General features: G+C 40.1%; 1 protein-coding gene across 1 annotated transcript in view; it reads left to right on the top strand.

Moving 5' to 3' along the window:
• Positions 1–21367, top strand: part of TASP1 (taspase 1) — an 87301-nt gene continuing 65934 nt past the window's right edge. Inside the window, exons 1-6 of the mRNA XM_054180103.1 lie at positions 1–54; positions 4722–4939; positions 7226–7293; positions 8847–8915; positions 16281–16401; positions 18064–18148. Coding sequence (XP_054036078.1) covers positions 4795–4939; positions 7226–7293; positions 8847–8915; positions 16281–16401; positions 18064–18148 — 488 coding nt within the window. The 5' untranslated portion in view covers positions 1–54; positions 4722–4794. The remainder of the gene's footprint in view (positions 55–4721; positions 4940–7225; positions 7294–8846; positions 8916–16280; positions 16402–18063; positions 18149–21367) is intronic.

Raw genomic sequence — 21367 nt, 5'->3', positions numbered from 1 at the left:
GGCAACGGGCGGCCTGACGGTTCCGGGTGTGCGCGACACTGACGGCGGTGGAGGGTGAGTGTTTCGTGCCTGGTTCCGCCCTGCCCCGCCTTAGCCCTCCGATCCCCGCCTCTCCTCGGCCCGTCCTCTGTTCTGTCCCCGCGCTCGCTTAATTTCCCCAGTGGGGCTCCTTGGGCTGCTGTGGGGTGTAGCGGTCGCCGCGTGGGGCTACCGCGCGGACTCCGGCGGTCCGCGCACCGCCCGCGGGGGGCTCCCCTGGGTGACGTCACCCCCGCCGCTGCGGCGCCTCTTCCCGCTAGGGAAGGAAGCGCTGGTCTCGCGCGCTGTCGGAGCTGTGCCGGGGTCCGGGGGTAGTCTCCCGGGTAGCGACCGTGGCCGTCATCTCTCTGAGGGGGTGCTGGAGCTGAGAGTGTGCCGGGCTGTGCCTCCCTCTCGCCATGCGGCCGCTTTGGCCTCCTCCGTCTGGCAGGCTTGCGCGCATTCCCCCACGTGTTGAAGCCGGGGCCGGTTTCGCCGATGGTCTTTTCTCCAAATAAAAGTTTATTTTCTACTTGTTGTGTTGCCGATGGTTGCTCGTTTTCCCGTTAGCTTCTCGGTTGCTGCTGTTGCCTGTCCGTTGTGGAAGCGTTCATTGTTGGGGCTCAGTTGCTCGCTTGGGGGGGTTAAGTGTTTTTTCTCGTCCTAGTGCCCTTCGTCTTTGCTCCCCATCAGGCATTTCACTGTAAACCTCAAAGGCTTTTAAGTTCTTCCACATTGCCAGTGTTGAGACGCAGACGTACTTCCGTCCCGCAGCCACGTGTGTGAGCGTTTGCTTTACAAGGCTGTTTTTTGTCTCAGTGAAGCCTGGAGAGGGACTTGGAGCTATTGGTTGACAGTCGACTAAATGAGTCAGCAGGCTGTCCAGGTGGCCAAGAAAGCCAGGGACATCCTGACTTGTGTTTGAAACGGGGTGGACAGCAGGAACGTGGAGGTGATAATCTGCGTGTATTCGACACTGGTGAGGCCATATCTCGAGCAATGTGTTCAGTTCTGGGCCTCTCGCTACAGGAGGGACATTGAGGTGCTGGAGTGTGTTCAGAGAAGGGCAACGAGGCTGGTGAAGGGCCTGGAGCGCATGGCCTACAAGGAGTGTCTGAGAGAGCTGTGTTTGTTCAGTCAGGAGAAGAGGCGGCTGAGGGGAGACCTCATCGCTCCTGAAGGGATTTTGGAGTGAGGAGGTGGCCAGCCTGTTCTTGGTGGCAAACGGCAGGACTAGAGGAAATGGTTTCAAACCGTGCTAGAGGAGGTTTAGGATGGATATTATGAAATATTTCTTCATAGAGAGAGTTATCAAATACTGGAATGGTCTACCCAGGGCAGTGGAGGAGCCACTATCTCTGGAGGTGTTTTAAGCGGCATGTGGACCTGGCACTTAGGGAGGTGATTTAGTGTTAACCCTTCAGTGTTGAGTCGAGGGGATGGACTGGATGATCTTTGAGGTCTCTTCCAACCACGTTTTCTGTGAGCATTAGATAGAGATTTGAATCTTGGGGGGAGTGGTGAGGGTCACCTCTTGGTTGCTTTTTGCTTCTCCTGAAGGGTCTGCCATGCCCCTGTTGGCTGTCATGACATTCTGTTTGGTATAATGAGATGCATCTAAGAGGAGTGTTTAGGAAACAAGACTGTATTTCATCTTCCTGCCTCTACCAATGGCTGCTGGAGCTTTCTTCATTATTTTTAGTGAAAAGGAGGTAAATACTGTGATTAGAAGTTTAATCTCTGAAGTTTATCCAGGAGACCATTACAATTGGATGTAGTCCATAAAATGCCTTTTTTTTTCCCCTCCTCTGTAGAGTGTATGTGATGTCCTCATCTTTCATTTTTATAGCAATGTTACTATAGGTTCATATTTAATTTTATATTCTAAACTTACAAGGACATACCTGTACATAGAATAGAATACATAGAATAAACCAGGTTGGAAGAGACCTTCAAGATCATCGAGTCCAACCCATCAACCAATCCAACACCACCCAAACAACTAACCCACGGCACCAAGCACCCCATCAAGTCTTCTCCTGAAAACCTCCAATGATGGCGACTCCACCACCTCCCCAGGCAGCCCATTCCAATGGGCAATCACTCTTTCTGTATAGAACTTTTTCCTAACATCCAGCCTGAACCTCCTCTGGCGCAGCCTGAGACTGTGTCCTCTTGTTCTGGTACTGGCCGCCTGGGAGAAGAGACCAACATCCGTCTGTCTACAACCTCCCTTCAGGTAGTTGTAGAGAGTAATAAGGTCTCCCCTCAGTCTCCTCCAGGCTAAGCAACCCCAGCTCCCTCAGCCTCTCCTCATAGGGCTTATGTTCCAAACCCCTCACCAACTTTGTTGCTCTTCTCTGGACTCGTTCCAGCAAGTCAACCTCCTTCCTAAACTGAGGGGCCCAGAACTGGACACAGTACTCGAGGTGCGGCCTAACCAGTGCAGTGTACAGGGGCAGAATGACCTCCCTGCTCCTGCTGACCACACTGTTCCTGATGCAGGCCAGGATGCCATTGGCCCTCTTAGCTGCCTGGGCACACTATATATGCTTAGCGTGTAAGAACAAAAAGTCGAAATACATACCTTCCTAGAAATCTGTCCTTCAGTCATGAAAATTAGAGGTAGTTGAGGTAAAGCAGCATGTTTGTTTGTTCTGTGCCAGTGCTGAATCTAGCTGAACAAAATTTGCACTGATTTATGTTGTTTAAATGGAGCATTATTTAATTACTGGAGTAAGCCATATAGCATTTACAAAATTTGTGGTTTAAATACTACGTACTAAACTTTTTTCTGTCACCCCCCACTTCATTTTCTAGTATTCACAGGTAACATGTAATCCTTTTCAAGGTGGTAAGAGTGATAGGCATCATATTAGAATGTATTGTAGAGGATTTCTCCCTTAATGCTCTGTGCTTTTTCAGTCCCTGAGTTAATTCAGCATGTAGAATGTCTCTGCTTTTAATTTTACCTGCTGAACTAGAGGAGCTGTTTTGCATCAGGATGAATTGTTGATAAAGAGGAGCAGTGAAGTTTATTTTCAGATTCCCAAAATATACATTGTTAGGTACTCTAAGTGGGGAGCTTTTTTGGTTTGTATACTAGAAACTACTGGCTAACTCTTTCTCCATTAGCCTTCTATAAACATCTTAAGGGTTAAGATCAAAATCAAGCAGTGGTACTAAATTATGTGAAATCAATTTCAGTATGCTGTGGTTCACTAAGAATCATGGTAGGTATCCCTATGCTCTCCTAGACAAAATTTCTTTCCATTTTAAGCTTATTCAGCATTTAATTAGAAATATTTTTGTCATTAAAAAAAAAAAGTTAATTTATTTTCTTTTCCTTCCCAAATTAGTGAAGAACACTAAGGGGTGAAGGAGCGTTAAAGAGTTTATTATAGGATCTTGAACAGCTGTTTCCTGCAAAAGAAAGGAAAAAGTATGACATTTTGAAGTGTTACTCTTATGCTACAATCTCTGGAGCACTTACTAGTAACTTCTTCTACAATTATTTAATGTGTGTTAATGCACAGATTCTACATCTGCTGCTTAAAACATAGACATGAAGTCACTCGAGCCAGTATGTGATGTGAGGATAGGAGATTCTGCCATACAACAGCCACACATTCTGTCTGTCAGTTTGACCAGTGTTGCTGCAGTGATGCTAGGACTTTCTGCACAGGAATGACAAATGTAAGGATTCAAGATTATGACTGTGGAGCATCATCACATTAAAAACTTCAGGCACAATGACTGCAGAAAGAGGTTTTACTATTTAGTCAAAGAGACTATGGAAAGCAGCTTTCTCTCGGGCATGGGCAAACCTTTTATCAACAGTTCCCCACAATGCCTGGAAAGATTATTAGATTCAAATTAAATTGTAACAAAAACGCTGCTTTCAACTTGCAGCATGAACTTTGATTATTGTAAGTTTCATTAATGCTGCTAGCTAGGGAAGAGGCAAAACATAGAAGTCCTTTCTTTAAAAGGCATATTCTCCTTGTTTCAAACATCTCTTCCAAAAGTTCTTTCTGAAGTTAGTTGTATGAAATCCATAGAATACTTGGTGTTGGAAGGGACCTCGAAAGATCATCTAGTCCAATCACCTGTGCAATGAACAGGGACATCCTCAACTCAGAGCCCACATCCAACTTGATCTTGAATGTTTCCAGGGATGGAGCTTTTACCATCCCTTTGGGCAACCTGTGCCATTGTTTCACTTCTCTCTCGTTGTAAAAATAGTCTTCATTATTTCTAGTCTGAATCTCCCCTTTTTTCAGTTTAAAGCCATCACCCCTTGTCCTGTCACAAGAGGCCTCAAGGCCTTCTTTAAGTACTGCAATAAGGTCTTCATGGAATCTTCTCCAGGCTGAACTACCACAACTCTGAGCCATTCCTCAAAGGAGACATACTCCAGCCCTCTGATCTGTTCTGTGGTGTCCTCTGCATCCACTGTAACACCTCCCTTGAGCTGCTGGCCAGTGCAGCTTTTGATGTAGCCCAGGATGTGGTTGTCTGCTGGGTTGTGAGCGCACATTGCCAGCTCTTGTCCAGCTTTTCTTCCACCAGTACCCTCAAGTCCTTCTCCACGGGGCTGCTTTCCATCTCTTCATTCCCCACCCTGTATTGATGAAGGTGCAGGACCTTGAAATCAGTCTTTTGAAATCAGTATCTAATGTATGCATGTAATTTGCTTTTAGGATGATTCCTCTCCAGAGTTTATTTTTGAATGGAAAGATGCTCTTTTCCAGTAGAAGATGGTGATCCTAATGTATGATCATGGAGAAGGCGTTAAGTTCAGTAGAAGTATTACCTTCCAAATCATCTCAGGTTACAGCTGTAAAAGTGGTGGTCCAAGAGCCCGAAACAAAGCCAACCCAAAGAGGGAAACGAGTGGGATTTGTGCTGGTCCATGCAGGTAAGATGCAGAAGCATCACAGCCAAAGTGGAAATAGTGCACATGCAAACTAAATATCAAGTAAAATTTTATATTTGCTTTGGACTATTATGATGTTGATGAAGTGACATTAAGTTTGAGTGTTAATCTGGGAGTAGAGACTTTGACTGGGAGTTGCAGTGGCTGGAAGATCTTGGAAATCATTAGCAAAAAAAGTGTAGGGATTTGAGTGTTCTGAATGTCATTATGTGTGTTTGTGTGTGTGTTCTGAATGTCATTATGTGTGTTTGTGTGTGTGTTCTGAACGTCATTATGTGTGTTTGTGTGTGTTTGTTTTGTTGCTGTTCTTTTTTTCTCCTTGACAAAAGCTCAAACAAAATGCCTGAACTAAATAGTTATATCTAATTATGCAATCATCTGCTAAACTTGGGAAACATACAAAATGTAAGTGATCTTCGAGTCTGTTCCCTTACCCTACAGAAACATCACATAGCTGTTTCATTCCTGGTAGTTTCTTGTCTAGCTTGTCCCTAAGAACAGTGTAGTTAAGAGTTTTTTAAGTCTCCTTGGGCTGTTTGTTGCATAACTTCTGTGTTTTTTGGTTGTTTTTTTTTTCACCCTTTCAGGAAGCTTTCCTCCAGGTCTATTTAAAAAATACTGATTTGTTTGCATTTCACTGGCTTACTATTAATTTTTTTCCACATGTAATGAAGAAGTCATTTACTCAGATGTGATACAATGATGTGCTGTGTGTGTCTTGATCATAAGTTATTTTCAAGTATGTTCTTAAATATTGTTAACCCTGCAAATACTAGTGATGCTTCTATTTGGCTGTACATTTGTGTTTAGCATACACATGGTAGCGTGAGTTGAAGTCGAGCAAAGCAGTCTGGTGATACCTAAAATATTTGAAAAATCAACATGCTACTTAGTTAATAAAATCTTTGAGGTAAAAATCCCAATCAAATGAACAAAATCCCACAGGCAAACAAAAAAAAAATCCTGAATGTTTGAGAAACTTATTCTTGATTGATATTTGATGACCCCAGTGTACTATTTAAAGAGTAAATAGAGTTGTTCAACATATTGTCCTTTACTGGGTTAATTTACTCTGTTTAAAATTCTTTTTCTTTTGTTAGTAGTGTTAAAACTACTAACTATTTGGAATATTTCTCAAAGCTAACATTTCTAAAGGTGAGGAAAGGGAAATAAATACAAGCATATTTTTCAAGTTCAAAAATGAAAAAAGATGGAAGAAGATGCAACTGAAATATTGTGTTGGTCTTGTCTGTTATTTTTCTGATGTTGTACTTAGTTGAGTAGTTGGCACTGACTCATTTTTCAGGTATGGAAGTAGGAGTCAGTAGCTGCAAAACAGGGCAAAATACTTAGATGCAGTAAGATAGACATAAATGCTGAAAAGGAGAAAGAAGTGGGAGAAAAAACAACCCTGTATGATCTCTTTTTCTAGGAACTGTCCTGGTTCTAAACATAAATATGAAAAGATGAGCTGAATAATTGCAAACTTGCAAGGAAAATTGCCATTTGACTTAAAATCAAGTATTTTGCCCAATGATAAAACAGGCTCTGCTGGAAATCCTCCCAAGAATGAGCAAAACTAGAATCTCTTGGAGAATGTTTAGAGGAACAGATTGGATGACATTGAAATTTTATATCTTGAGCACCTCTTCTATGGAGACAGACTGAGAGAGTTGGGGCTATTCAATCTGGAGAGGAGAAGGCTCTGAGGAGACCTACTTGTGGCCTTCCAGTATCTGAAGTGGGGCTACAAGCTAATGAGGGACTTTTTAGGATGTCAACTAGTGATAGGACTACGGGGAATGGATCAAATCTAGAAGTGGGTAGATTCAGATTGGATGTTAGGAAGAAGTTCTTCACCATGAAGGTGGTGAGACACCGGAACAGGTTGCCCAGGGAGGTAGTAGAAGCACCTGTGGAAGTTCTTAAGGCCAGGCTGGATGTGTCTGTGAGCAACCTGATCTAGTGGAGGGTGTCCCTGCCCATGGCATGGAGGTTTGAACTAGGTGATCCTTGAGGTCCCTTTCAACCCTGACTATTCTATGATCTGTAAACTTCTGCATATTTGGTCTGTATCCTGTATTTTATTGAGAGTAGTTGCATTAATGTTGGAATGCACGAAGCTGTCAATTGGTGATACAAAGAGAGAAGGCCAATACAATCTAGACTATGGAGGGTTGTATCTGTCTGGACCTGAATTGTTTATGTGAACTGTAGACTGCAGTTTGACAGGGACAATCATCTTTTTCCCTTTCGCCTTTATTGTAGGTGCAGGTTATCATTCTGAATCCAAAGCTAAAGAATACAAGCATGTGTGCAAAAGGGCCTGTCAAAAGGTATGTTTCACCAGCTCCACTGTCTTGTGGTGGCTGCAAGAAATGTGTGGCAGCACTGACTCTTCAGTATGATTGGGTGTATCTGCATTTAGCTACTCAGGCTGTGTGTGTTTCTAGGGGAAAAACATGGTTAACATGCAGAGTCTAAAGAGTGCATGGCCGTGAAGAGCAGCAATGTTTTTATCAGTGGTGGCAAACAGCAGACACCAAAGGAGCATGGAGGGAACAGGGGAAGGCTCACCGTGGTACCTACACAGAATGTTGCTACCACTTCCTGCACTAGCCCTGAGTCTATGGGGTTTCTGGAGTTAAAAGCAGTGTTTGGATTTTTTTTTTTTCAGTCAGTGTCTGTTCTGTTTGGAATTTATTTAAACTCTAGTATCTGGATTGCTTCATGCATGTGGGCATTTCTAGAATTCTTTTCTTCTTGATAGGTCTTAACCTCTTAATAAGAGGGGAGATTTAAAAAAGGAAAAACAAAATAAAAGATCTCTTCCCAAAGCTGGAAAGGGAGAAACAGCAAGACTTCAATTATTGTTGATTTTTTTGTTTGTTTGTTTTTTTTTATCCTTTCCAAGAATTTAGCTTTGGAACTGGCAAATCCTGACTAGTAAGTGTTGAATGAGAAGCCTGAAGACCTGTCTTCAAAGGTTCTAATGCCTCGTGCTTTCTCCCAGGAGAAGGAGCTGGGGTGCTTGGCAGGCATTTTAGAAGAGTCTCAGAGTTGGCCTCTGATAATTTTCACTTCATTTTACGGCTGTGTTTCTCAATCCTAATAGCAATTCATCTTTGTAGTGAGAAGCCTCAAAATATCCTCCAGATACTAGCTTCATTAAAGTTGTGCAGTAGCCCCGATGATATTAATTTACAGCTAATTATGTGTTAAAAAAGGTTGTTTACTGTTTAATTTAAATCTTAAATTGAGATTCTGTTTGGTTGCTTAAACTAGGTAGCCAATATAAATAACTTTACTGAGGAACAAACAGTTGTAAATTTACCTTACATCAGGAGATGCACCCACAGTTGTTTTCTTGGGTTCTCTGAGAGAACTTGACTGTAAGGTCTTGTCCAGGTTGGATCTAAGAAATAATATTGGGCTCTAGGAGTTCGTTTTTGTGTGCCTATATAATTTGAAGGAAGCATTGTCTTACTTGGTTTGTTTACTTGTGTTGGCTTTCAGATAAGCTTGCTTGTAGACTCTGTTCAATTTTATGACAGTTGCCAAGTATGTTACTAGGAATTTTTGTTGAATTGTGGAAGGAAAATTACAATTTTTGACTAAAACATGAAGTATTTGAGGACATGAGGTATAAGAAATTTTGTTTGCTATAAATTTGACAATGCAGGAATCTTCTATGAAATGCAGTGTGACTGGGTTGGAAGTGCTGTCATATGTGCCCTTGCATGCTGCACAGTGACTATTTCCCAGGCCTCTTGGGTTTTTGCTTTTCAGTTTGGGGAAGGTTTTGTTCTGTACAGGATGAGGAAAATGTAGGCCTTAGTTACAGACTATTAGAATTTCCTAATCATCACCCAAAACTTCTGTTTTACAGGCAATTGAAAAGCTACAGGCTGGAGCTCTTGCAACAGATGCAGTGACTGCAGCACTTATAGAATTAGAGGTATGAATTTCTGACTAATAGTAGATATGTCTTGGATATATTGCCAGATTTTTCTGTAGGAAGGTATTAATTCAAATGGAAAATCTACTAAGATTTATGTTTTATTATGGCTTTGCTTCTTAGATGGGCAAAACAACATTGACCAGTAGCATGACATTAACTAAAAATTCTAGGATAAGCCCTCATTTCTTTTGTCTGCTTTATTATTTCACACTGAGTATACTTTCTTGGCTGTCTTATTCATGCTTTTTGCAGTTATTTGGGATAATGCTGCAAAAGTGATTGCATAACTTTTTAACACTGCTTGTGTCTCCATCTAGCTAAAGGACTGTGTGAAAATGAAGTAGCAATTCTAAGTTCTCATTTGTCCTACAACATATTTTTTCCATGCACTTAGATTAGTGAAGTCTCAAAGACTTGTTGTACAGTTTTTCTCTATGATCTCTAATAAGAGATCACAGTATCACCGTATAACTAAGGTTGGAAGAGACCCCAAGGATCATCAAGTCCAACCTGTCCCAACAGACCTCACGACTAGACCATGGCACCAAGTGCCACGTCCAATCTCCTCCTGAACACCTCCAGGGACGGTGACTCCACCACCTCCCTGGGCAGCACATTCCAATGACGAATGACTCGCTCAGTGAAGAACTTTCTCCTCACCTCGAGTCTAAACCTCCCCTGGCACAGCTTGAGACTGTGTCCCCTTGTTCTGGTGCTGGTTGCCTGGGAGAAGAGACCAAGCCCTTCCTGGCTACAACCACCTTTCAGGTAGTTGTAGAGGGCAATGAGGTCACCCCTGATCCTTCTCTTCTCCAGGCTAAACAATCCCAGCTCCCTCAGCCTCTTCTCATAGGGCCTGTGCTCAAGGCCTCTCCCCAGCCTTGTTGCCCTTCTCTGGACACGTTCAAGTGTCTCGATGTCCTTCTTAAACTGAGGGGCCCAGAACTGGACACAGGACTCAAGGTGTGGCCTAACCAATGCAGAGTACAGGGGCACAATGTCCTCCCTGCTCCTGCTGCCCACACTAATTAGATTAGAAGCAAGATGCAGAGAAATGTGACTTCAGTATAAGATAATGCCTTTTCTTTCCTCTGGTATTTATGACAAAATACAGGTAGAAGAATAGCACAAGTAATACTTCTATTTCAAAATGGCACTTGTTAATTGAGGTAGAAAGTTTTGATTGTCAAAGAGATGAGCAGCTGTTTGAGGTTTTTGGGAAGGTGTCTTTTTGGAAGGGTTAGATTTTTATAGCTTCTGACTCTAGTGAAGAGAGTGGAGCTAAAAGAATTTGTGGAACAGAAATGAAGCAGATTGATTACTGTCCCAGGTCAGCTAATACCCAATGATTGAAAGAAGTATCCTGTAAAGAATAAAAGTTTGTTCCTCTCCAACTTCACTACTAAAAGATGGAAAGCAAGTTAAGTGTTGTGCTGTAAAAATAATTTCTTGGGTTTGGAGTTTATGGCAGGATTCTGAGAAGATTAGCAGTGGATTTCCTTACGTGTATGTCGGGAAAGTGTTAACATACTCGATTGAGTTAGTGTGAGGCAGGCAGTACACGCTTCAGTGTGTGTTAGATGTGCTGGCTAGGAGCCAAGACTGCAGTCATGCTTTTAGCTTGGCAAGCTTCTTGGCAGTAAACAGTACTTTTGGTCTCTACTAAACTCTTCAAAAATGCTTTCATGTGTTACCAGAACCTAGCTAGGTGAAAACAAAAGCTATCTTTTTAATACCTTTCTAACAAAAGGTGTCTTTCAACTGGAATTACGCGCTTCCATAAACTGAGGCTGTTACTCCACAAGATTTTGTGTGTCAGTTCCCTCTTTGGTGGAAAAAGGAAAAAGGAAAAAAAATCTGCTCTGTGCTGTGATTTTTATGTTCCTGACCTACAAAGAAGAAAATATATTTTAAGAACCTTAACAGTTACAGATTTCATTGCAGCTGTGCCTGGGGTGTATATTTTAATCTGTTTTTGTTATCCCGCAGAGACTTCTCTCTTTTTAGGAGATTTAAGTATTCTGGAGTGATGTGTGTGTGAGAATTTATGGCTTTAAAGATGAAATCAAAACCTTTGTATGAAATTACTCTAATCAGCAATGTATTTATTCTCCTGTGTCTTGCTAGTATTATGGTGATGCCTGCCATCATTCACTCTCTGGTTTTATAATTGCTTTACATAGTACTTGGATGTGTGCTGTTGCACAAAACGCTCTTCCTGGTTTTAAGGAAATACTTTGTTCCGGTTTTACTGCTGTCATTAATTATTTGCTTTCATTTATTCCTTAAATGATTTATATAATCTCTAAATTGTGGTTTGTTCTTTCTGTTTCTGGGATAAAGAATATTGGGTTGGGGATGTGGACACGTCTTTTAAATTCAAGTAAGCAGCCATGCGGTTACTCTGGGGGGAAAAGTCAAAGGTATACCCAACAGAAAATGGTGTGGTTTGCAGTGGCAGGTTTTTTTTTGGATCTGGTATGATAAATTCCAGTGTGGTGACTGTCAGCTTTCACAATGTTAAAGGCATGTATCTGCTCATGTCTCATCTCTGTCATTTCTGGAGCTGCATCTTCTGGTTTAAATGTCATGTTTTTCCTATTGCTCTATGGAAAACAGAAATTGCGTGTGGCAAGTCTACAAAGCAAACAGAATGACCTTTCTCATCAATTAAAAAATGTTATGAGTGGAAGTGTAGGTGAAGTGTAAGTTTGCTCATTGACTGTCTTTTGAGCCATCACTACTCTTTTGCTTATGCAGGAAAAAATAGTCACTTTTCATAAATAGCTTTAGCATTTTAAGTTGGCAAGTATGTAACGAAAATCTGTATGAAAGCAATGTTTGTCTCCACTCTTTTATACTACAGTGACACAAGTAGAGGTTTGTGTAACAGGATAACAGACTCTGTGGTGGAGTACTCTGTACCATCTTGGTATTTTGATTGCTGTAGAACACATTGCTGTGAATGTATCAGAAATATTTAATCAGTTCTACAGCTCTTTAGGTCTTTTAATGCTGTGTCCCAAAAATCTGTAATCTTTGCAAGGCACAAACATATTTTTGTGGAAGTGTCACAAAAGAGGATTCTATTGTTTTCCTCAGTGATGCTCAGTTGCACACCTCCTGTTACACAAAATTTCAGCTAATCCAAGAGGCATCACTTCAAAGACTGGCTGAGGTGTGAGACTTGCTCTTGATCTTTTATGAGCAAGCTGACAGTTTGCTTGTGGTATACTGTCTTTGTTTTATTTTTGCAGGCTCTAGATGGAGAAAGAACAGCTTTCCTTTGATGGACAATGTGAATCTCCAGTGAAATTGTGTTGTGTGATTAAGATGATAGTGCTAATAGTTAAGTAGAGAAAAGGTAGATTTTTCTTGCAAACAAGAGCAGCTGATTCAGAATATGGCTAAAATAACTCTGCTGGTCTTCATAAGCATGATCTGCATTTGATAAGTTAATTAAATGCAGTTATTTTCCCATTTGTGAACTCTCTCATTGCAGGGAGGAAAATGAACGTGTTATGTCTTTCAGATTTTCTAATAAAATGGATCTTGACGAGTTGCTTCATAAACTTTTCCATTGTGTTCTTCTACAAAAACATTATTGCAGTACCTGTTCTTTTTTAGACTCTTGCTGTTGGCCACTATATGAAGGCTGAGTTTCTCCTGAAACACAAAGGCTTTTTTGTGGGGCTGAGGATGCGCCCCTCCACGTACACCCATTAAAACTTGCAGCTTTCAACAAAACCACATGCAATTGCATTTATGCCTGGCTGTGAGAGCAAAGTGCAGTTCCAGACTTTTTTCTTTGACCATAGAGCACTTCAGAAAATCTTCTGTGCAGGTATCACAGTAATTAGGGGTTGGAAGGGACCTCCAGATATCATTGGGTCCAACCCCCCCCTGCCAAAGCAGGGTCATCTAGGGTAGTCCACACAGAAATACATCCAGACAGGTTTTGAATGTGTCTAGAGAAGGAGAACTCCACAAGCTTGTACCTGTTGTTTCTTGTCTTATTGTTGCACACCACCAAAAAGAGATTGGCCCCCTCCACTTGACACCCACCCATCAGATATTTATACACATTGATGAGAGCCCTGGTCTTCTCAAGACTAACCAGGGCTCTCAGTCTTTCTTCACAGGAGAGCTGCTCACGTCCCCTAATCATTCCCATGGCTCTCCATTGGACTCTTCGTTGGCAGGTCCCTGTCTCTCTCAAACTGGGGAGCCAAAACTGGATGCAGTATTCCAGGTGTGGTCTCACCAGGCAGAGTAGAGGGGTAGAAGAACCTTCCTAGACCTGCTGGACACACTTTTCTTGATTCACTCCAGGATACCATTGGCTTCCTTGGCCACATGGGCACATTGCTGTCCCGTGGTGAACTTGCTGTCCATTAGGACACCAAGGTCTTTCTCTGTGGAGCAGCTTGAAACTTCAGCATACCTGTGCTTGCTGCTAGGACACTTTTTAAATACATCTTGAAGTCAAAAGGATTCTGAAAGAAAAAATTGAGAGTTTTTACAGGATGGGTACTTTGGGAAAATGAAACTCTTGCTTCACATCCTAAAGCTTTGTATTATCTCCTTTGCTACAAGTTTGCATGGTTAAGTTAGAGGTACTTCAGTAATGGATAACTGCCAGGTAGTCTAGTATTTTTTACATAACTGAAAGCTTGTGTTTTGTTAAAATGCTTTGAATAGCCACTTGTTTGTATTTTTTTCCCAACTTTTCTATGGTAGTAGCACTTTCAACATGCAAAGGTCATGCTTGGTTTGCTTTCAGTTGTCTTAGAAATACAAAGGCAGATTTCAGCTTATGTGTGGTTTTGGTGGATTTTTTTGGGGGTGTGTGTGAGTGGGTTGGTATTTTTTTTAAGAATACTGAAGATACCTTCTGTATTGTAAACCTTGTCCTCCTTTCCCTTCCTCCCTGTTTATGGATACATGCTTTGATTGGGTTCTTCCTCATGCTGTGGTAGTCATATGGTTTTCACACTACTGCATTTTTTTCAGTCCAAGGGTATGAAGAGTGCTTTGGTTAGATCAGTTCATTTATTTCCCTTTTTGAAAGCATGCACATTTCTGTTGTGTAATAATGTTTCTGCATTCTTTAAAGGTTAGAATTTTCCTTTCAAAATACACCTTAATTTTTTCATGTTTCTCCATCTGTATATCAGTCTTGATCTTTTGGTCAGACTTTGCAGAGATAGCTGTTTTCAAAAAGCAGTATTTGTGTGGTGTATTTCATGTCCCTGCCTACTCAGAAGTAGGTGTGAATTTCTGTTAACACCTTTAACAAAGGTGTTTTTCCTGCCTTATTTCAAAGGCTTTGTATCTCCTCTTATCTCCAAGACGCTCAGGTAGGTATCGAAAATTCCATGTGTTCACACCCAGCTCCTGCATGGTCTGAAGGTGTTAGCCGATTGCCTTTCAGATCTGTGAATATAGCATAGACCCCCTTCCTTTTAGCAATTCTGAGACCATCTTCTTAATTGAGTGCAGTTTGATTGCAAAACTAAGTAAAATTCCACGTAAGTTTTGAATGGGGTTGTAGTGAGGCGGAGGTTGGTCTCTTCTCCCAGGCAACCAGTACCAGAACAAGAGGACACAGTCTCAGGCTGCGTCAGGGGAGGTTTAGGCTGGAGGTTAGGAGGAAGTTTTACACAGAGAGAGTGATTGCCCACTGGAATGGGCTGCCTGAGGAGGTGGTGGGGTCGCCGTCGCTGGGGGTGTACAGGGCGAGGCTTGACAGGATGCTTGGTTGTATGGTTTAGTTGATTGGGTAGTGTTGGATGATAGGTTGGACATGATGATCTCGAAGGTCTCTTCCAACCTGGTTAATTCTATTCTATTCTAAATGTAATCTTTTTTTTTTTTTTTTTTTTTACTGGAGAAGTTACTCATATTGTAATTGATTGTACTGGTAAGATTCCTTCTGAGTCCTAAAATGAAGTCATGCAACCAAAGAGGCATCTACAGTTTTGTTGGTTTAGAGTTCTTATTTATCCAGTGTTCCGTAGTATTTTGTAAGGAGAAACAGGCGGCATTCCTTTTGTCTTGAAATCTTCTAAGTTGTCTCTTGGTGCATCCTGGATGCTGTGCCAGGGAAGGATGCTGTGTCAAAGCATTAGGCACATCTAGAATTCAGAAAGAAAGTTAACTAGTGCCACTTCTTTTTTTTTTTTGCTATCTTAATTTCATTACACTTGTCAGATGATAGAGAGCTTTGTGTCTTGACTACAGAGGGATTCTAGACAGCATTACCAGGACTTCTGTTCTGATGGGTCCTTCTTACTTTCTTTATTTGGCTGTGATGTGCTTTTAATATAAGGACTGTCTCTGCTTTGTGGCAGTGACAAATCTGTAAAGCACAAAAATCTTCTTTGTTAATGCTTTTGAGTATATGCACTGAGCAAATATTTTTGGGAGCAGAACTTCACTAATTTGTCTCTAGACTTGCAGGTCTACGTACTCTGATTACTCATGGACAGGAAATTTGGACAGCACTGAGAGTAAACATTATTCACCTTAATGCATTCCTGTTATTTCTTAGTTCTCCAGTGAATTCACTGTTTGCCTTCTGATTCCTTCCATTGCTTTTCTGCTCCTTTTGTTTTGAACTCCACTGACTTGATTCCCTTTCATACTTGTAGAGCCTGTGGAGCAACAAAGTCAGTTAAGCCCGTGGTTGTTCTGCAGTCTTCCACCTTTCCAAGGCCATCATCTTGGTAGCCTTTTAAAAAACCGTACTCTTCTCACCCTTCTAAGGGAAGTTATTCCCTGTGAACTAAATTGTAAGCATTTCATTACCCTAAAATATTTTCAAATTTGCTTCTTTGCTGTGAGGTATAGCTGTCAAAGTGAACACTATGACAACATCATGAAATATACACAGTGAATTCGAAGATATGTTGTGGTGTGGGGTAAAATCTTGTGCTGCTTCTTGTAGACAGAAGTAAAAGGCAGAAAATAAAGATGAGTAGCATAAAATCAACAGAGAGTACAGTCTGTTTCATGATTATACATTAATCATGTATCCATGATTCTTCAGGAAGATGGTGTTTTAATGACTCTAACAATGCCTCTCTAAAATTAACTTGTTGCAAAACAGGCTTTGAACTTACTTGCTCGTTTCAAAGTTAAGAAAAGCTAAGTGACTTTTTCTGTGCTCTCTCTTCCTTTTGTATTCATTACAAATCAATTGAAGATGCCCTGCTCGAATTGCTGATTTTGCTTTGGCAGAAGAAACTACTAGAATTAAGTGCACCATACCAAGAGTAGTGTCATCAGATCAGTTATACAAAAGTGTTGATCTAGTCTATTATGCATGTGGCCTTATGATGTTTCATTCTTATTTTTCAGGATTCTCCTTTTACAAATGCAGGATTGGGGTCTAACCTAAACCTTCTGGGTGAGATAGAATGCGATGCCAGTATAATGGATGGAAAATCATTAAATTTTGGAGCAGTTGGAGCACTGAGTGGTATGTTAACTACATATTGTTAAGCTCACTACTGATTTAAGTGCAAAGATCAATTAATGTGTTGGTTTTTTTCCTTTTTGGAAGGACACACACAGATTGTAAATAATCACAGTATCACTAAGGTTGGAAGAGACCTCAAAGATCCTCAAATCCAACCTGTCACCACAGACCTCATGACTAGACCATGGCACCAAGTGCCACGTCCAATCCCCTCTTGAACACCTCCAGGGACGGTGACTCCACCACCTCCCTGGGCAGCCCATTCCAATGACAAATGACTCTCTCAGTGAAGAACTTTCTCCTCACCTCGAGCCTAAACTTCCCCTGTCGCAGCCCCATTTTAGAAAAGGGGGGGAGACATTCCTGCTTCCTGAAATAGTGTTTTGTGTTAATTTACTTTCTGTAATGTATTAGTACACCGATAATCCTTTTCAGAACAATTATATGACAGAAAACTCATATTGGGAGTGAATTTGCCCACATTAATTAGTAGAATGAAAGCTGTATAATAAAATGCAATAAATGAAAGGTGACAGACATTTAAACCATGCTTTTGTATTTATTTTTGTTCTAAATTTCCTCAAAGAACTTATTATATAATTCAATCATAAAGTCAGTTGGTATTACTGTCTCAGTTAAATTGCTCAAATTAGGATTCTAGGGGTCTGAAATTTCCTTTGTAGTGTCAGAAGGCTATGCAGGGTTCTGACCTCCAAACTGAAGCCTTTCATGCTTTTCTTGAGAGTAGGCAGAGCTGCTCATCTGTTGTGCAGTTTGCTTGGGACATAAACTTTTCTGTACAGCAGATTTTATTTTTAATTATAATTTCACTGACTTGCTCAGTTACAGTTACTCTTTTGTGTGTTACAGTTATAAAGTTAGATACATTTGTATATGGGATTTACTTAATCTGGAAACTATTTTGCTTCTCCTTTTTCTGTCTTGTTTTAGTTTTCAGTACCAAATACATATAGGTATACAGTCCCAAATAGGGATTGTTCAGGTTTTGTTATGAGTACATTAAACAGCCTTGACTGTTACTTTTGACTAGCTCTTCTGACAACATTTCTTTGTCCTAAAATACTTCTAACCCATGGTAATAAATTCCTTGTGTAGATAATTAGTTTTAGTATTTATTCTAGATTTATATTTCAAGACTTGTTTGGTAGAAAATGTATTCTTCCAACCATGGGTAAGGAGGAAATGAGGGAGTGACAGAAAGCTAAGCCTGAATGTTGCAATCCCTGTTCTGGCCAGATAGATCTAAATAAAGCTCTTTCCATCTTGAAAAATTAATGCTCATAAAATATCTTTGGCCTGTAGAATACCATAGATATAGTTTGAGATTTCTGTGGTATATCACTCTGAATATTTCAATACAAACTTTTCTTTTCAAAAGAAACAAAAGGAGGGGGAGTGTGTTGATTAGAAGGTGTGGTGGTGCCACAGAAGGTCTTGTCACTACTGGTAGAACATGCAAAGGAAAAACTGGTGAAGCTGTTACTAAATTGAGATGTAATGTAAGGTGTCTCCCTTTAATTTCTAAGGTTTTGCAAAATCATTAGAAGGTCACTTCTGTTACCAGAGTGAACACTACAATCCGATGTGGAAAGAATTCTTTTTAATGTTTTGTTCCCATTTTTTGCTAATATGTATTTTCAGGAATCAAGAATCCAGTTTCAGTTGCAAATAGATTGTTGTGTGAAGGACAGAAAGGCAAACTCTCTGCTGGCAGAATTCCACCCTGGTAATTGCTTTGTTATGATTGACTTTACTTTGGTCTTTCATCTTTACTGCATGAACTATCTGAAGGTTATATCTTATCCCAAGAAGGCTGCTGCTGTTTTAAATATCAGTGATAATATGTATTTAAAAAGAATATAAACTTTGTTCTTGACGAAGATGAGGGTAGAATGAACTGTAGATGGCAATAATGTTTTGTTTCCAGCTACTTCATACTGAATTTTTACATTTATTACTCTAACATTTTGACAAATCCCCTAAATAAACCAATAATTAAAATGAAATTTTACTGCCTTTGCCTCATCTACCTTTAAGAAAAGTAACATAGTTTTTAACAAGTACACAAAAGAATCTCACTTTCCTGCCTTTGTGGCTTTGTTTTGCAGCTGTGAAAATGTTTAGTAACTTCCTATTATTTTAGCCAGGGGAAGTTATTTTAAAGATAGATTTAATGGTATTTACAATAATGAAAACATGCACTCCTTTACTGAGATGGGAATAGTAACTTAAATGGAAAAGGTAACTACTAAATGTGTAACAAATCTAAATATTATTGGATCATACAGGGAAGAATCCAAGAAATGTGTCAGAATTGGTTACTTGTAAAAGCATCTTATATTCATTAGCAACTTAAATTGTCAAGAAGAGAACTTGAATGATTCATTCATATTATTTGACTGCTGTTATCATACCTATTGCAGAATTTTGCTGCCACTTCCTGACTAATGGACCGCAATATTTACAGGTGTATTAAAGCCAGCATTTATGTAGTTTAAAATACATATATTTAGATTACTAAATTTTACTTTCCTTAATATCTTATTCTTCTTTTGTAAAATTAGCCTAGCAAGTAGGTAGATGGATGGTACGGTATTCCAGTTTAAACAGTGAGGAAAAGCATTCTTCCTGTGTTCTGTTGTGCAGCAAAGGAGGTTCAGAGATCAAAAGAAGGCTTTCTGAAACCAAACTATCAGCAAGCAGATTTTACATTTAAAACTGGTTTTTTTTGTGTTTTTTAATGAAGAAAGGAATAACTGTAATGAGTGAGAGAACCTCTTTCTTTTTGTGGGACTTTACCAAACAATAGGAACTTGAATTTCTGTTGCTTTTAGTAGCTCATTTCTTCCAGTGTCAGGAGAAAGTGGGTTTTAGCTGAGAGAGTTATATTAAAGAGAGAGAGGGTTTTTTGGTGTTCCAGATCTAGTACTGAAGTCAACTGCAGGAGCAAGCACTTGTGATTTATTTTGTATGTGTTGTCATAGCTTTTTCTCAAATTGTTGCAAGGAAGAACACTTGGGCATTGTAGCACATTTGCAGTAACTTCATTACTTAGTTTATGCTGCTGTTACTTGGAAAAATAACTGAATGGACAAGAAAGTATATCCTCTTGCCCTTGAAGGACAAGACTGAATCTTTCAAAGCCTGTGCAAGGTCCTGGATAACAGATCTTTTTAAAGACGAGGAGCTTAAACTTTCAAGGCAAGAGATGAGCTGTCTTTGGAGCCAACACGTACAGTTTATTGTCCAAGTGTTGTGGCCCTAAGGTACCTAATATATATTTTCATTTCCTCTTCCCCATTCTGGATTTTATACGCACATTCCTTTTAGAGCAAAATAATTACCCTAGAAACAATCTATACTAGTGGGATGTGATGGGTTGTGCTTTAGGCTTGCCTTTGTGGATGCTCCTGTTCATATGGGATATCCCAAGTTCAAAATGATAGAACTCATGTTCATTGTAGGCAATGATAATTTCATGCCTGGCAGGTTTTGACATGATGTTGTTTGGGGATTGAAATGTATTCTTGCACAAGCTGGGAACATATATGATCAAATCACAAGACAGCTGATGCATTTTGGCATTTGTACCAAGTGTCAGGGTTTTAATACCCGATTTTTATTTGTAAACGTATGCAAGTTTCATCTTGATTCTCATGGACAAATAGCATGTCAAGGCATCTTCAAGATAGTGCTTAGCCTAACAACCTGTCTCATTAATGAAACCTAGTGGTAGAGACTATTTCTGTAGAATGATCAAAGCTAGCTTTATGTTTTCTGGCCAGAACATTTGACCACACATGAAAAATTTGGGAGCTGGGAGATTAGTAAATGTGGCATTACGGAGATTCTTATCTTTCAAAAGACGAGATAGAGGCAACTAGTTTGGCCTGTTTACCCCTCTTAAGCAACCAGTATTACCGTGACAGTTCAAAATCACTTCCAAGTGGTATAGTTCTGATTTTTAGTAGAAGAAATGGTAATGATTATGAATTAATTTATTCTGAAATGGTAAGCTTACTTGGATGGAGTGATCAATGTCTGAATGGATGTATCCACTTTACTGTGGAGTGCTCTGCAGAATGTGTCATTCTGGACCAATACTTGTTTAAAATGCAGAATCCTACTCTCCAAAATGAATTTTAAAAGTTTAAAATAGGGAATCCCTTAATGCATGAGTGCATCTGTTGAAACTTCTACGGTCCTTCAGTCTTTCTGTCCTGTTTTATTCAGCTTGTTACTATCGGGATTTTTTTCCTGCCTGTGTATGCAGGAACAGAAAATTCTGTACTTGGAAATGTTACATATTATTATGTAAGTTATTCCTGTTTGTTGTATAGCTTTACCAAATGAAAGCACAACTGCATGCTGGATCTTTGGAAGTGGTATTTGGTCCCAGCATAATGGATTAGATGTTTTGGAGTAATAAGTTTGAAGATTTTCCTATTTCTTATGCTGAAGCCTTGACCTTCTTGAGGGAAAAGGCTTATTTACATCTCGTTATTAGGTAGTGCAATTCTTACTTTAAATGTCTGCTTTCTTAGAACTCCAAAGAAATGATATCTAAGTTTTTATCTGTATCTTTTTCTCAGTAACCCTTAGGGTTTTTTTTTTCCTCCCTCTTGGCTTTGCAGGGATTTGTAATCACTTCAGTGTTGTACTGTACTGTAGGTAGGACATTGTGTACATAGTCAAGAAAGTGTCTGGAGTGAAGACTTGCACCACTTTCTATCTCTCTTCTGTTTCTTCAGAGCAATCTTTCCTTCGTAACAGTGTCAGGGTGATTGCTGCATTTTTGTAATAAATGTTGCAAAGTGCATTTGTCACTTTGGAATCATCTTGACCATCTTAATGAACATCATCTTCTTCTGGGACTTCTGTTTAGCTTAGTGTGGCCTTGTCTCCCACAGCCCAAATGAAATGGTCCTGTTTGGAGCAGATAGCA

This window comes from Dryobates pubescens, chromosome 3 (assembly GCF_014839835.1).
Source record: "Dryobates pubescens isolate bDryPub1 chromosome 3, bDryPub1.pri, whole genome shotgun sequence".
Lineage (NCBI taxonomy): Eukaryota > Metazoa > Chordata > Aves > Piciformes > Picidae > Dryobates > Dryobates pubescens.
The sequence above is the reverse complement of the archived record's forward strand: the minus strand, read 5'-3'. Positions and strand labels throughout refer to the sequence as shown.